We start from the raw sequence: 15,857 nt of genomic DNA on the forward strand, positions 1-15,857 counted from the left end.
ATCTTCCTTCGCTATCTTGCGGCAATTGACGGCCCCGGCGGCTTTAAAAGTTTGTCAGCTCTTTGCAATTGTCGACAGCTGAAACTTTCATTAGGTATCTTTCATCAACCTCTTATGAATTATTGCATAAAAACATCTCATAGTATAGGGTAGTTAACTACTGCTAAGTACCTCCTATAAGTTGTCATCACTCTTCAACTTCTAAATTCTTGTCTTAGACTACTACAAGAGAAAGGCAATTACCCAATATCATATCCCTACTATGCGTGAGATCGTCACCTTACAGCTCGGCCAGCAGAGCAACTACCTGGCAACTCATTTCTGGAATGTCCAGGAATCCTACTTCACATACGGTGCTGACGAGGAATCACCTATTGATCATGACGTCCACTTCAGGCCAGGTATCGGATCTGATGGCTCTGAAACCTTCATGCCTAGGACAGTCATATACGACTTGAAAGGAGGCTTTGGAACTTTGCGGAAGATTAACGCTTTATATGACATCGACGATGATGCGACTTCGAGTAGTTTATGGTCTGGTCAGACTATAGTACAAAGACAACAACCTATAGAGGCGAGCTCGTATCAACAGAGTCTCGACGCCGGTCAAGCACCGCCAAAACTAACCACGAGCACGGTGAGATATTGGTCTGACTTCAACCGCGTCTTTTTCCATCCCAAGTCTATTATCCAGCTGAGCGAATACGAGCTCAACTCGACCGTCATGCCCTTTGAGAAATGGCATATGGGGGAAGAGCTTTTTGGCTCGTTAGATAAGGAGCACGACCTCTTGGACAGAGATCTACGTCCATTCATCGAGGAGGCCGATCAGATGCAAGGTCTCCAGATTATGACAGGCCTCGACGACGCCTGGGCTGGCTTTGCAGCCAAGTATCTTGAACGACTCCGAGACGAATATGGTAAGACCCCTATTTGGGTCTTTGGGGCTCAAGAACCGAATACAGGTTTGTCAAGAGTACGTCTCTCCGACTTAATCTCATACTGGCGTTCATTACTTACACTCCTACAGGAAAAGAGGCTATTGAAGCTCGCGAACAAAGCGCGGGCTCTTACGGAATTCAACTCACAAGCCTCACTTGTTATCCCCCTGGCACTTCCGGAAAGCCCTCTACCAAGGTCTGTGCGGCTAGATCCTGCATCCACTTGGCATGTAACTGCTCTGTTTGCTGCGGCTGTGGAGAGCACAACCCTATACACCAGACTGAAGATGTCTGACCGAGTCTATTCGAGTAGCCTTGGGAACATGGCTGACATTCTCAACGTTTTTGGAAAGCAAACCATCGCAAACTTGGAGATGAGTGTATCCGAGATACAAAGCTCTACTCCGAACGGAAATGGCACAAACGGCGTGAACGGACACAGCGATGACAACCGGATCGGACCCGTCCGAAGCCTACATGGCACCGGTGTAGCTCTCTACGCTGATTCCGAGGCCGGTTCGGAGAAAGGTGCCGCGACCTTGGATATCGACTTGTCCTCTCCTCAGGATCTCAACCTTAACCAGGGCTATAGAAGACGAAGGCGCCGCCGCATATTTAGCCAAGTTCTCGCCGACAGAGGACCAGAGAGCTCAGAGTCGGCTAAGAATGACGACGAAGCAGAGATGGAGGATACGTATGGCGTGCGACATCGCCCGAAAGTGCACAAGTAAGTCTAAACCGCCACTAATATGTCCCCTGGATTGTCTATTGGTTAAATCTTTTCCTCTCCAAAACTAACCAAGTGTCACAGCTACCGGTCGTCGGTCGCTTTCCCAATCATTGACAGCTACCCCAAGATCTTCCGGGATAGCTATGACCATCCAGTGAAGGATCGCGTATCTGTCCGGACGGCTTTGTCTACGGATTCAACTGTGACGGATAAAGTGAAAGCTTTGCGCAGCACTGTCATCCGCTCTATCGGCCTTGAAGACCGCGAGACCATTGGCAATGAACTTGCCGAGATCGCTGACAGCTATAAGGAGGGCTGGTCGAGTGATAGCGATGATGATAATGACGAGGAGTGAAAAGCTCGACCTCTAGGCGAACGCGAAGGCACTATACGAGCCTGGATTATTATGCGTGGAAAAGAAAACTCACTGATTCCACGACGCAAACATCTTGCAAACTTCCCTAGGGTTACGGCCTGCCCGTTGTAGCATCCCCTTGCATTTGTCTGTGCCGACATCTGTCAGGGGTTACTCTCACTTTCTGCTACCTAGTCTACCTGCACAAGCGGAGCGGAGCTCGGAACCCATTCCGCCCCCTCCGCAAGCAACCGACGGAAGAGAGAAGCCTGGAGTTGCATTGCCATGCCAGCCTACTCGGTTATAGTTGCACAGGGTCCAATGTGCGATGGGTTGATCAAGGGGGGTTTATCGTGACGCTTATGCGTCACCGCAAGAAATTTGTCTATAACCCAGGACTTAGAAGAGAAGATTACTCACTCCCTGCTCGTGAACGCTTCCAGTTGATTCTTTTGTGTCTAATACTCGGAATGCGCCCGCCTATCCGGGAAGCCGCCCGGGCATCCGTAACCTCATCGACTGCGGGAACATACGTACATACGTGCATACACACACACCTCAGGTTAGGTAGGCAGGTAGGTGCGTATGGAACCATCCTTGTCCAAAAGGATTTCTTACCTCACAGCAAACTCGTTAATCCACCGAAGCAAGCGCTCGCTTTCTCCTCCCTCGCGCTCGAGAAATAGAGCATGCGGGCCGAAGGATCCCTACGCAAAGCCATCGACACGGCCCGATCGTTTTGGCCGGTTAGTATTCTAATGCCTACCTACCTACCTACCTCCTACCTATCCGCTATGCGCCGTACGTACATACATACCTAGTACATACATTAGGTAGGTAGGTACCTACACACACACACCGAAATCTTACGCTCGCTCCGAGGAACCCGAGACCGGTAAAAAAAAGGGCAGCCGCGGAAACTCTCTCTCTCTCTCTCCACTGACTGACTGAATACCTGACCGACTGAGGCGGTCACCGCCCCACTCGTGCTGGACTAGACATGCGATGTAACGCGTAAGCGGCAGGCAAGGACGTCATGAGACCGGATTTGCCGCTCGTCGCTTGCTTGCTTTCTTTCCTTTCTTTCCTTCCTTCTAGCCCGCCCGCCTGCTTGCGGCGCCGAGACTTGCGAGATGCGAAGATCTGGGGGTAGTAGTGGTGGTGGTGGTAACAGCCCAAGAACTTTCCCCCTCTAGTTGCGAAGGACTTAGGTTTGGCTATGAGATGAAGAATCGGTAACGTTGCCTGTTTGTTATGGCTACCTACCTCTTATTAGGCCTAAGTAGATAGACAGTATTTAATTAGACTCGCTGCCCACTTGAGTGAGATGTAGGCATTATCTACATGTTTTCCAAGGCTCATCTGTCTAGGGGTGGTAAACATATTAGGCACTATTTTACCACGTGAAATTTCACCGTCGTGATTTGATGCTAGTGAATGTACTCGACACGATGGTAATCTCATATGAAACCTACTCTTTAGATGGTGGATTATCTGGCAGATTCCAAGAATGGTTCTGGTTCTATAAAGAGCGTTGACGATGAACAGATAGGTATAAGTTAAACTCCAAGTTACACCATATTTCTATCGTATGAAAGGTACCTTAAATTTCATATACCGAAAGAGATCCAGTCGAGATAGCTGTTTCTACCCACATGATCAGTCCGTACTAACTGCGGAATCGATAAGTAGCAGACATTTCCATTGTGCGGAATATGAGAAGCGTATGCAGCAATCGCGTCCCATCCCACCTGTTGCTAGCGATTGATGGTGACCACCGAGCCACGCATAAACCCCATGTATACAAAAAAGGTCAAAAGGGAATGGTAAGCGTATTTCGCAGGCTAGGGTTCAGGCTCAGAGTTTGAAACACTTAGTCTTGCTCGGCTTTACGCTCTTTCTCTGGCTGGCCAAAGACATCTGTGAGTGCAGCCGCGAACTTGTCAACGATGGTTTCGACAACTTCTTGAGTGACGTTATACGCCGGCATGATCATAATATGATCACCTCTACCTTGACCAGCACACCCCTGGCCAAAGTACAGTGACAAATTATGAGGGGCACCTAGAGCCGTCTCGTGGACACGACGTGCAATCTGAAGTTTAGGGTCGAACGGCTCTTTCGTGTCCCTATCCTTGACGAGCTCGATACCCCAGAATAAGCCGCGGCCCCGGATGTCACCGACGTTGGGGTAGTTCCGTAGTTTATGGCGTAGTAGTTTCTCAAGTAATTGACCTTGGGCCTGGACATTGGGAAGGAGGTTATCGCGTTGTATGATCTGCTGAACCCGCAGAGCCACCGCACAGGTGACGGGATGGTCCATATATGTGTGTCCATGTGTGAAGGCGGCACCCTTGGTCTCCATTGCCTGAGTAATTTTCCCGCTGGCTAGTATGGCCGAGACTGGTTGGTAGCCACCACCGAGCCCCTTTCCGACTGCCTGTATATCAGGGGTGACACCCTCCTGTTCCCAGGCAAACAGAGTGCCTGTTCTTCCCATGCCGCACATGACTTCATCAAGGATAAATAAAGCTCCGTATTTGTTACATACAGCTTTCATAGCCTTGAAATAGCCAGGGACGGGTGGTAAACAGCCGGCGGCTGCTCCAACAACTGGCTCGGCGACAAATGCTACTACACTGTCTGGACCAGCCCGCAGGAACGCCTGATCCAACTCTTCTGCCTTACGAGAGACAAACTCTTCGTCAGATTCTCCAGGAAGCCTTTGGCGGTAAGGGTTACACGCAGGTATACGATAGATATTTGATACCAAAAGTGGTTCAAACGAACTCCTTCTCGTTACGTGACCTCCCAAGGCTAGTACACCCAATGTGATCCCATGATATGACTCGTCTCTGGCGATATAATTCACACGCTGGGGCTGCCCAATCCATGTAAAATACTCCCGAGCAAGTTTCATTGCACCTTCCATCGCCTCGGAGCCTAGAAGACAAACAGGACTTAGCAAGGGCGCCACACAAGAGAGGGATGAAGATATGATATACCAGATGATACGACCCATGTCTTCGTAAAATGTCCATTAGAATATTGTGATATCCATTTACTTAAATCCCGCCGGCTCTGGCTATCCATAAAACCCCAGGGGATGTAGGAAATAGCAGAAGCCTGAGCAACCATTGCATCAGTGATCTCTTTGACTCCATGTCCAAGACACTATGCAATTGAGGTTAGAAAATCTCCCCTTCAAACATAAATTGACACTAGGAATGTTTCCTGCCACCCAGAGGCTCTGGTTTCTGTGCCCAGGGTTGAGAGTTTTAGATTGTGTAGCTAATATACTCACAGCAACAGCCGCTCCCCCGCTGCCATCTAGTATTTCGCGTCCATCTCCTAGGTATATATAGTTTCCTTGTCCTCTTACGGCGAGACGTCGCTGCGAATCGGCCTCATCATCTGGTGTAGACAAGGATGGAGAACTAGACGAAGATACATCATCATCACGACTGAGCACCGATTTCATAGCACTGGTTTCTGTCGACCGCCTCGTCAGGTTGGTCTTGTTTATGTGGTTCTGTGTGATGCATCTGGGCTGCTCTACGAGCATGGTGCCGGCCATGATGGATTTTGGTAAAAATCGGGTGGGCTGGGTTATCGTCCTTCGTTTCCGGAGAATGGCTTCGACCTGGATGGGGACTTTATACTTATACTCATAGGATCGTCGGGCGATCATTCTTAGTCCTGGCAGGCAAGCCTGGAATGGTATATGAGTAAATGCTAAATTACGCCCGACTAGACGGGTAGCATCCAATCATAGACGGATGCAGTTATGCACTCGAGGAAGCATCCTCGGATGCACACGACAAAGGGACGCACCGACCAACTTAGGCTACTATGAAAGAGTGCACAGTTCGGAACGAATTAAAAAAAAAAAGCAAGCAGCCGATAGGCGGTGACCTTCTTGTTTCTCCCCCGAAGACGTGGATCCCTGGAGATTAGACGATGTTCCGTAGAGTCTGAGTAGGTACATAGGAATGACACGAGATCTGATAGAGGTAGGATGGGTGGTTAGTCTTGCTACCCAGGACAAATTAAATTGTGGGAGCTCAGCTGATATGTCGAGTCAATAAACTACTAGCAACTAGACGGCTCGGAACCAATGGCGAGAGGGGTTCATCAAAGACTAATTCAAGCATGTCGCGATACCTCACCGCCATATAATCTTATTATATAGTCAGTGAATGATTGGCTAGGTTCGAAGTAACCGTTTCGGTGTCCTTTGACTCTCGTAGACACCCACGCCACCTGCAGGGTTGCGTAGCACTATAACCGGCCAACTTGGTTGACAGGGCTGGGCCGATTTCTTCAGCAGATCCCTGTCAGCTGCACATCAGAAGGGTGTGATTGCAGGAAGGTCGAAATTGCGGATCTTTGTAAGTTAGGTACCAGGCCCTAAAGTAACGATGCCTTGCCCTTCCTTTATCACCTTAGGTAAGTATAAGTCTTGTCTCGTCTCGTAACAAAGCCAAGAGAAGAGAGTGCTATAGTCAGTATGACACCGGGAAACATGATGCCACGACCCGGAACTTGTTCCGAGAGAGTCGATAAAATAAAACTATGATGAAGAGGCTCACATAAGGGGCGCCCATTCGGAAACCAAGACCTGCAGGCAAGCTGATCAGTGGTGCATTCATACGAAGACCCGATAGGTTTCTTGGCTACCTACTACACGACCATGCGACTGAATAGCAAAGGGGGCGGACCAATAAGAGTTGGTTCTGGTAGTGCTAGTTGTTACACTTAGACATATACACGTATAGATGGGCGTCACTAAGCGCCCACGATCCGGGTTACTAGATGAAGCGAACACAAGACACCGGGCCGAGACTGATGAATTGTTGATGGTGCTGCTTGTATTCCGGGTTTACGACATGGGTATAGTACGGGCCGAGGAGCGGAGGGGTGGCCGGGGCCGTGGAATAGGTATTCGGTAATGCACTAGCCAAGCCATGCCACATGCGAGCATCTAGGTGCTAATGCTGGAGACGTGTCATTGACATTTCTTAATTCCCGGTTGTCACACCTTTTAGCACGAATTATAACTTGTTCCGAGGATGGATCTCAAATCGAACCCGGAACCCATGCAAGGGTATAATCAATAAGCAAACTAGCAAGCTTGTGGCGGTGTTGTCACTATGTTAGGTACGGATCCGCACATCTGCCGACCTTAGTATAAAATGTTGAGAGGATGGTCGCTTTTGATTGGAATTTGGGAGACCTTGGAGGATATATGGAGTACGCACTTAAAAATTGGTTGATGAACAAGTTAAGGTTTTAGGGGATTTGAAGATCAAGAGCTGTTGAAGTTTTCAGCAAACAACTGCGCGACTAATCGGCCAATTAGGTAAATCGAATCGATTGTAGATCAATTCGGAAAGCTTACCTAAGGTACACTGTACTTATGTACAATTGGTACCTGTTTCCCTATCTTGGTGAAACGTCTCCGCGGTTGCATCTCAAAGGACTACCTGCCATGTATGTGTCGTACCTACCAGGTAACCTGGCCCTTGGTATGTCCCTGGTAACTACAGGTAAGTGCTACACTACAACATATTATCACGCTTAAGAGCTCTAATGATCTAATACATATAGGTTAGGTACCTAATGTACCTCCTACATACCTACCTAGGTAGATACCTCGAACTCGCCTTATGACCTGAACTACAATTGTCCTTGTCCTTGTCCTTGCCTTCGGGGTTACGACGACATTGTGCTGGGCAATATGCGCTACTACCTTCCAAGTCAATACGTCTCTGAGATTTTATCGAGAACAAGGCTGATGATACAAGCAATAGATACATTTGGGCACTCTGCATGCTGATGTTGCATCTCCTCTTTGGCGAACTGCAGTGACGACTCGCGAATGAGACCCTCCCGGTGTTACCCTGCGGTGGCTTGAGTAACTCCAAGTATGGCAACGGCCTCATGGCCTCGGCTAAGCCATACCGAAATAGACCTTTCATAGCCGTAATGGCGGTGGTGGGGACGTCCTCGTAACCTGCTGTCAGACAAGTTAAGAGTCGGAATCATGTCCCGTCAATCCTGAGGGCCAAGGTTTACCTTCTACCTACCTGTATTTACCTACCTTTGGGATTACATTACCCAGCGTGATATCTTATTTCCTATATGGATACAGACGGCATTTCTGACGTTCCATCCAGCTGTGATGTTCCATGCAATGGATTAAATAGCTGGTTAAGCCTTCGAGCCTGGCTTGAAGGTTTTTTTTTTCTTTTTTTTCTTTTTTTCAAGTCAGATGGTATGATGGTTACTTCAAAGGTATATACTTTCAACATTCGTTGCAGCATATGATATGCCATCAACGAGCTGCGTAAGTGGGTGGTTCAATATCCATGGCTTCCCTCTCAAGAGTTGCAATTCATAAACTTAGCACCTCTAGTCAATGCAAGTTAACAATTTTTAGATCTTCAGCTACCAATAAAATAGGACGGGATGTATAATGTCCCTGTCTCCATAACGAGATAGTTGATGTGGCTATGTTTAATGATTAGGAGTATAAGCGAGGAAAGAGAATAGTATATATATATAGCCCTCTTAAGGCTAGAAAGCTTTAGGGAATCCATGCTGAAGATCTCAACTAGCTTAGAAACATGACAGGATGGTGGATCTGCTCATACAGATCATACGATGATATTAGAGGGGAAAGACTTCCCACTATAAATTTCCTCGCTGAGCAATTATGTATGTGTAGCTGTATACCCGAGCCAGATAGATGTGTCGCAAAGAATCAACAAGTATATTGAAAAGAATGATCATAAGTGATCTATAACGTTTTACTGTTCATTGTTTGCCATTGTTAGTGATTGATGATTGACTTGCGCTGTGCTGCGCTAATTGTGTGTTGACTCTATATGCACTTTGTCGAGGAGCACATCATCTCCGATATTCCAGTTACCAATATTGTACGAGATGAATAGCTACCATTGTAATACTAGTATTACTTGGACTGCCTATACCTACAGCTGATATGAAGCCATCATTGGATAAGCGTTTTGGAGTATTCGAAATGTTTGTCGAGGGTGGTCCTATCGGACCTGATTCGGCCGCGGCTGACGGGTCCTCCCGAAGTCTAGCAAACCGACGGCCCACTTACATGGGCCCGTCGCTTTAATGGCCAATATACGTACGGTTTATTCATATACTTACCTTAGGTAGTATAAGCACATTGGCTGGTATCCTAGGCTAAACAATATTCCACCAAGGAATAACCTTACATGGCTGAGTACTAAAAATGAAAACCTAATCGGAAATGCGGGAATATACTGTGATAAATTTATAGCATTAGTAGCCGGCATTAGAATACTCTACTACCTATTAATGGAAGAGGTATGAAACTGATGAATCCGAAAATACGTGGAACTTAGGGTTTCTACATGGCGTGCGCTGTTTGGTAAAGGTACCTGGTAATGAATGGCTCTCTTAATTGGCTTGTATTGTACAATACTATGTTAGGTACCTGTAAGCAAGATGAGGCGGGGTTGTCTTTAGTGGGTGAAGATACCCCCATCATGGATATTCATAGGCATTCATAGGTTATGGTGGTGAAACTGAAAGATCCTGAACCGTAATTCTAAATTCTGTAAGATGGTTGAATTGGGACGGCTAATCTGTCACATTGTGATGAAATAAGATAACTAAGCCCATAAGAAGTGGCAGTGTCACGAATGGTTTGAAGAAATAAGCCGACTTGGGACGGTTTTGGATGTTTTTTTACGGCGAGATATGAAAAGAACAAAAGCGGCAGGCTGCACTAAATAATACCTAAACTGACTTGCACGGTCTGTCAAGATGGTCTCCGCAATGATGTGCAGGTTCTGGCAGGTTTGGATTCAGCCTAGACCAATTATAGTGGGCGAGACTGGGTTGAGGAGTGGGTGAGGAAATCTGAATCTGAATATAGCAGATTGGAGCGAATTGGAAGCATCTCGATGGAACTGCGGGACCGCTGCGTCGTCAATTAAGAGATGTGGGATGCGATGCGATGCGATGCAGAATTGTCAATCAGCAGACAACGGGCGCTAAAAAAGGTATCTTGCTATAAAAAAGCAAACATTCTGGGTATGAAGTTAACTATAGAAATCTATTGACAGGTATAACAACGATAATAGAAATATGCGGAGATACATTTCCGCAGATGCACAGCGTAGCCTTACCTATCGAGGTACTACATACCTGTAATTGTATTGTATTGTACTTGCTAACGTGAAGTAACAAAAATAGGTTGGCGCCTGCACAATAGCATTGCCTCAACGAAGATATCTCACCTTACCCTAGGTAAGTTAAGTACCTTAGGTACCTAAAAGCAAGTACGTAGGCACCTACCTAGGAGGTACTATAGTAACTTTTCTTTACTCCATGTGTAATGCGTACAACGAATAGGAAGGCTTAAAAAGAAAAGGAAAGGAAACTTGGGGCACTGTTAAAATAATTCCGGCGGGGGAGGTGCTGTTGGAGGTAGGTATTTTAAAATCTTAAATCTGAATAAAGGGTTGACTGGCTGTGTGTGACGCGCGCTGTGGTGTCCTTTTAGTGGTGTACCTAAAATGACCTTGGTGGGAAAGTGGGTGACAAAGTGACAGGGATGTTAAGTTGCGTAACGAAAGAGAGAGGGAGGCGCGACCTATCGACTTTTTTTTTTTTTTAAACAAACCACATCACCAAGTCAATATTTGAAAACTAATCGCATCAAATCGCATCGCATCGCGCCGCAACCGAATTGTGTTGGCCCCCTCTGAACTTCTGTAACTCCGGCGACCATATCTACAGTAATCCGCCTAGTTGTTATTCATACTTTCTAAATATTTATACTTTGCGACGTAAACCATCTGCGACTTTTTTTTTCTCTTTTTCTCTTTCCCTAACCGGCGCGCCTCATTTCCTATTTTCCGCGTCGATACCACATTACCACCACCGCGACGTTTTCAGCCTTTGAGCCTCAACGGATCCTTGACGTCTTTGAACTTTCACACCCCCCACTTGCGCCTGCTCTTACCTATATCGAACTGCGATTATCTGATCGAAAAACTCAAGAGAACTTCAATCTCGGCTTGCGATTGAGACACCTGCGACCCTTTCATATTAATAGGGCGAAATTACCGTCAACTCTATTTGCGCTATACCTTTCACCCTTGTCGCAAGTCTCCCTAGTTCTAGGTCTATAAGTTCTATAAGTTGGCATAAACCCCATCGCCTTCACTTTACGACCCGGCTCATTCGAGAAACCCCGCCAACGCCTAGTGGATTTGCCTTGTAATGGGCTTATAGTATGCCTCCATCATCTAAGAGATCACAGAGGACGCGCCGGCATCGCGATATTAGTCCGAGCCCCGCCCCACCAGAGCAATCCTCCCCGTCGCGCCCGTCGAAACGTAGAAGAAAAGTGAATACTCTCTCCTATCCTTTGTACTTTATCGCTTACGTCTTCTAATTACGTCTTTTATATAGGGAGACGAAGCAGTTCCAGAACTCGTCGAGGATGAAGGTTCTAGCCTCACTGTCGATAACTCGGCGCCCGAGGGGCCTAGTGATGACGACCGATTGATTACCCAAGTAACCCAACACCTGCGAAGCATTCAAACACAGGCCAGCAAAGACCACGCCAATGCGATACACGAAGCCAAGACCGAAGATATTGAAGCATATGCTAAAATATCCGCACATGACTGGACGTATTACATCAAGACCCTGTCAATCAACATTGGTAGAACTTCCGAACCTTCTCACGCCCACGCCCCTGCCCCTCGGCAAGACCGCGAAAATGACGACTTTGTTCATATCGATCTCGGCCCGTCCAAAACGTTCTCACGCCAGACGGCTGTTATTTACTACGACTCAGAGCCTGGGAGATGGTTCATCCAGGCAAAAGGGCGCAATGGCATCAAGGTTAACAACATCCCTATGAAGAAGACGGATACTCCGCATCCTCTTTCTAGCGGCGAGGTTATTGAGATTGGGGGCATTGAAATGATGTTCGTTCTGCCTGCTAGTCTGGGTCCCCTCGAGATACATCCTATGTACCTTGAACAGGCTGGTATCAAGCCTTCGCAGTCGACCCCTGCGCGCGAAACAGGGCGGACAGCTCTTCCTACGGCACCTCCAGCAGATCATCCATCTTCGCAGCCTGCACGGCCCTCTTCTTCCCGTGGCCAGCCCTTCCAGCAGCCAATTGCGCCCGCACCCCCGGACTACAGACGTCCAGGCACCCCGCCCTCTGCTAGGAGTCGCCCTGCTACTTCTCACCAGCAGAAGACACCTGCACATGGCTCTTCTGGTACCGTAATAATGAGCCAGAGTGATGTAGACTTAACTAAGGACGAAAACAAACACATCAAGCCGCATTTTAGCTATGCCCAGATGATTACACAAGCGATTATGAGTACTCCAGAGGAGAAGCTAAACCTTGCTGGAATATATCAGTACATAATGAAACATTACGCCTATTATCGACATCAGCCTCCCTCCGGTTGGCAGGCAAGTATTGACATGCCATTTTTTATACAATAGCAGCGCTGACCAAATCGCAGAACTCCATCAGACACAATCTGTCCCTGAATAAGTCCTTTATGAAAGCACCTCGGACGACGGATGAGCCAGGCAAAGGTATGAAATGGGAAATTGTCCCCGAAGCTCGCGACGAAATGATACGCGTTGCATATAAAGGCGGACGCGGGGGTCATCGCGGTTCTTCGGTGCCCTCATCCCCCAGTCAGCCTAGCCAGTTGAGCTACATTACACACGGGCCTAGAGAACTCACCAATCGGGAGCCGGCATCGACTCGAAAGCGCAAGGCGTCCCCGATCGCATCGCCACCTCCAAAGTCGTCCTTCAACCTGGCCCAGGTTACACCAGACCGCAAGTATCTCCCAACTGAGTCGGCAAGTTTCCAAGATGGTAGCCCTCTTCCGCGCCGACGGGCCCTAGATGGGTCTAGCTTTGATGCTACGCAGACACTCCCGCAATCGCCTCCAACTCTCTCATCGTCCTTCCTTCAGGATGAGAGTGCTTCCTTCGTTACCCCAGCACCCCATCGTGTTCACCCTAGGCTTGCGCCTCCTAGTACCGCCCAGCGGCCCAGTCAGCACATGCCGACCAGTTCTCCTGCCCCCTTCTGGAAGTATGCCGACATTGGGAGCACGCCCTTAAAGCCGCCGCAGTTTGACGTTAGTCCCTTGAAGCCTATGCGTCGCCTGGCGAACAGCAGCAGCCCCCCTCCCGCCGCAGGTGATGGATCACCTGCTGCTAGTCCCAGCAGATCGATCCGATCAGCCCGTACGGAGACCCAAGATAGAGAAAAAACCACTGCACCGGAAGAAGAGGAAGAAGAAGAAGGAGGAGGAGAAGGTGGCTTTGACCTTACTAAGTATGTCACCGCTTTCCACAGGCTAGTATCTGAATATTTGCTAACGGCTTTTATAGGGGCTTCCAGAGCATCGGTTCTTACCACGCTAATCTCCACTTTGGTGGTGGACTTGGACCTCGTGCCAATGGTAGACGGGTTTAAGGAAGCGTGTTGTACACGAGCCTTTTAGAAGTCTTTTACGAGGAACATTAACCTGCATCCAACGAATACTTGGGCCGTTTAATCGGTCTTATCGGGTGGAAATAGCCCTGATTTTTTTTTGAATTTTTTTTCTTTTTCTCTTTTTAGCTGTTCTTCACAGCTTTGTACTATTATTCTACTACAAGCCTTGCATTCCTTTGAAAATGGGAGTCGGAATTGGTCTTGAGGATGGTCGACACGTGTGCCTCCCATATACCAAAAGAATATGCCTTCCTCGTCCCGAACGAAGCTTATATACTTGACTTTTATGTGGACAGACGATTGGATTTTGGTTTTCTAACGGCTTTGGTGTTTTTTCTTCTTCTCTTCTCTCTTCTTATATCAACTGGAGTTGGTGGCGGCACTTTGTCTTTCATCGGCTTTTTTTTCCTGGAAGGCGATCTAGGCGACCCGGTAAACCGTCCGGGACGGACGGAACTACAGACGGGAAAGGTTAGGTTAGGTAGGGAAGATACTCATGTATTATCGACGCATATGGTTACCCACGGCACGAGAACAAAAAAAGGCGTTTTTAAGGGGGGACTGGGCTGGATTGGGCTGGAATAAAAAAAGAACTGATCTGGCCTGACGGGGAGAAAGGGGATATGATATGAGCTGCACAATGCAACGTTGCTGGAGGTCTACCTACATAAACCCACACGTCAGGGCGGGAGGCGTCAACTGAGTCGAGAAGAGGAGTAGGGGAGTCCTTGCTTTTGTGTCGTTGATGTTGACTTTTTTTTCTTTTGAAGTCCCCCTTTTTTATTATAGTTTTCCTTATTATTGCAGTCATGTCTTTGGCGATGATGCTTGCATGCCCCCTTTTCCTTTTACTTCTGGTATTTTTTTTTTTCTGAACATGCACAATCTCGCATTCCAGCTACGTCACAATGCAATGCGGTCCCTCCAACAGAAATATAATGTTATGTTGTTAACAAGTCCAATACCCCTGGGTTAGGAGGCATGTTCTAGCTTGGCTTGGCTTGATGTGTAAACTCGGTGATTTTTCGAAGGAATGAATGAATTCTTAAATCGAAATTCATCAATTTACAATCAGTTAATCAATCAGCCAACTACCTAAACTAACATGTCCTCAAGTGCGAACTTGCTACAGTTGAGGTACATGTCCTGCTTATATCGACAAATCAAAGGCTTCAAAAAATCCCTTGATCTGGGCAATTCGGCTAATCGAATTTAGAAGCTCCATGGTACTACTACTGACTGTAGCAAGTTCGCGCTTGAGGACATATGTACGTACCAACGGTGGTGGTGTAAACAAGGACTCTGGTCAGATATACCGTTCTGGAAAAAAGAAAAAGAAAAGGGGAGGGGAGGAGAAGGGGAGGGGGGGGGTTATGTGATTCCAGCTGGCATCATTGCGAACAAGAAAGATACATATTATGTACCTCTAGGTATGTATGTATTTTAGGACATTCGATAGTACAGCTATCGTTAGGTCAAGTTCAGTTAGGTTCGATAGGTTAGGTCACGATCCGGCCAAGTCAAGTCAAAAGTCAAAGAATCAAAATTCAAAAATGAAGAGTGAAGATGATGTATATTGACACACACGTGAGGCAATGCCAGCAGCAATTGGTAGGTTACCTACCTACCTAGGTAGGTACCTGAATTGCGCGGCTAACCAAGTCCCCGCATGATGATATATGATATATGTCCTATGTCCTATGTCCTTATGTCTGAGAGCAGGATGGGAAATTCGGATGGGAGGAGATAGACAGATCCCGAATCCGCCCAAGACGCTTTGCTGCTACTGCTTGCTTGCTTGCTTGCTATCGCTTTGTACCTTAGACCTTAGACCCGTGTAGTTAGTCTAACCGACCAATTTAAACCCCCTTTCCTCTTCCCCTTATCGTCTAACTACTATCTCCTAATATATATACAGTTCAAAATGCCACCATATACCATGCTTGCTTGTTGTCTTTTTTCTTTCTTTCTTTCTTTCTTTCTTTTCGAGAGTCCCGACATACCTGCAGCGTATGTAGATAGATATAGAAGAGTTTTAACGAAGATCTTTTGTACCGGCCTTGGGCCACAGGTAGGCGGGGACAGGGTTGAGTGAGATGGTGAGATGATGAGATTCGAAGAAAAAAGAAAAAAGAAAAAAACCAACGCGATGCAACACCCCTCCTCCTTTCCTTAGATCTATGCAACCAGTCCCTGAGGGAAACGGCTTTTTAAAAAAAGGGAACGAAAAAAAACCAACACAAAATATTTTCACCTCCGTCCCAGAGACGC

General features: G+C 47.3%; 3 protein-coding genes across 3 annotated transcripts; 2 read left to right on the plus strand and 1 right to left on the minus strand.

The window, feature by feature from the left end:
- Positions 1–22: 22 nt before the first annotated feature.
- On the plus strand, positions 23–2,207 carry F4812DRAFT_148006 (tubulin nucleotide-binding domain-like protein). Its single transcript, XM_047929690.1, has 3 exons — positions 23–976; positions 1,031–1,668; positions 1,753–2,207. Exons 1-3 carry the CDS (start codon positions 263–265, stop codon positions 2,024–2,026), a joined length of 1,626 nt encoding a protein of 541 aa, XP_047787329.1. The 5' UTR covers positions 23–262; the 3' UTR covers positions 2,027–2,207.
- A 1,692-nt stretch (positions 2,208–3,899) lies between these two features.
- Positions 3,900–5,603, minus strand: F4812DRAFT_462335 (aminotransferase, class III; the record flags this gene model as incomplete). Its single annotated transcript, XM_047938025.1, has 3 exons — positions 3,900–4,969; positions 5,032–5,200; positions 5,331–5,603. 3 exons carry the CDS (start codon positions 5,601–5,603, stop codon positions 3,900–3,902), a joined length of 1,512 nt encoding a protein of 503 aa, XP_047787330.1.
- Positions 5,604–11,065: 5,462 nt separating this feature from the next.
- Positions 11,066–13,679, plus strand: F4812DRAFT_148127 (fork head domain-containing protein). Its single transcript, XM_047929691.1, has 4 exons — positions 11,066–11,444; positions 11,510–12,535; positions 12,589–13,424; positions 13,481–13,679. The coding sequence occupies exons 1-4, from the start codon at positions 11,331–11,333 to the stop codon at positions 13,563–13,565; spliced, it is 2,061 nt and encodes a 686-aa protein (XP_047787331.1). The 5' UTR covers positions 11,066–11,330; the 3' UTR covers positions 13,566–13,679.
- The last annotated feature ends 2,178 nt before the right edge of the window (positions 13,680–15,857 follow it).

This window comes from Daldinia caldariorum, assembly GCF_022478825.1.
Source record: "Daldinia caldariorum strain CBS 122874 unplaced genomic scaffold F4812scaffold_17, whole genome shotgun sequence".
NCBI lineage: Eukaryota > Fungi > Ascomycota > Sordariomycetes > Xylariales > Hypoxylaceae > Daldinia > Daldinia caldariorum.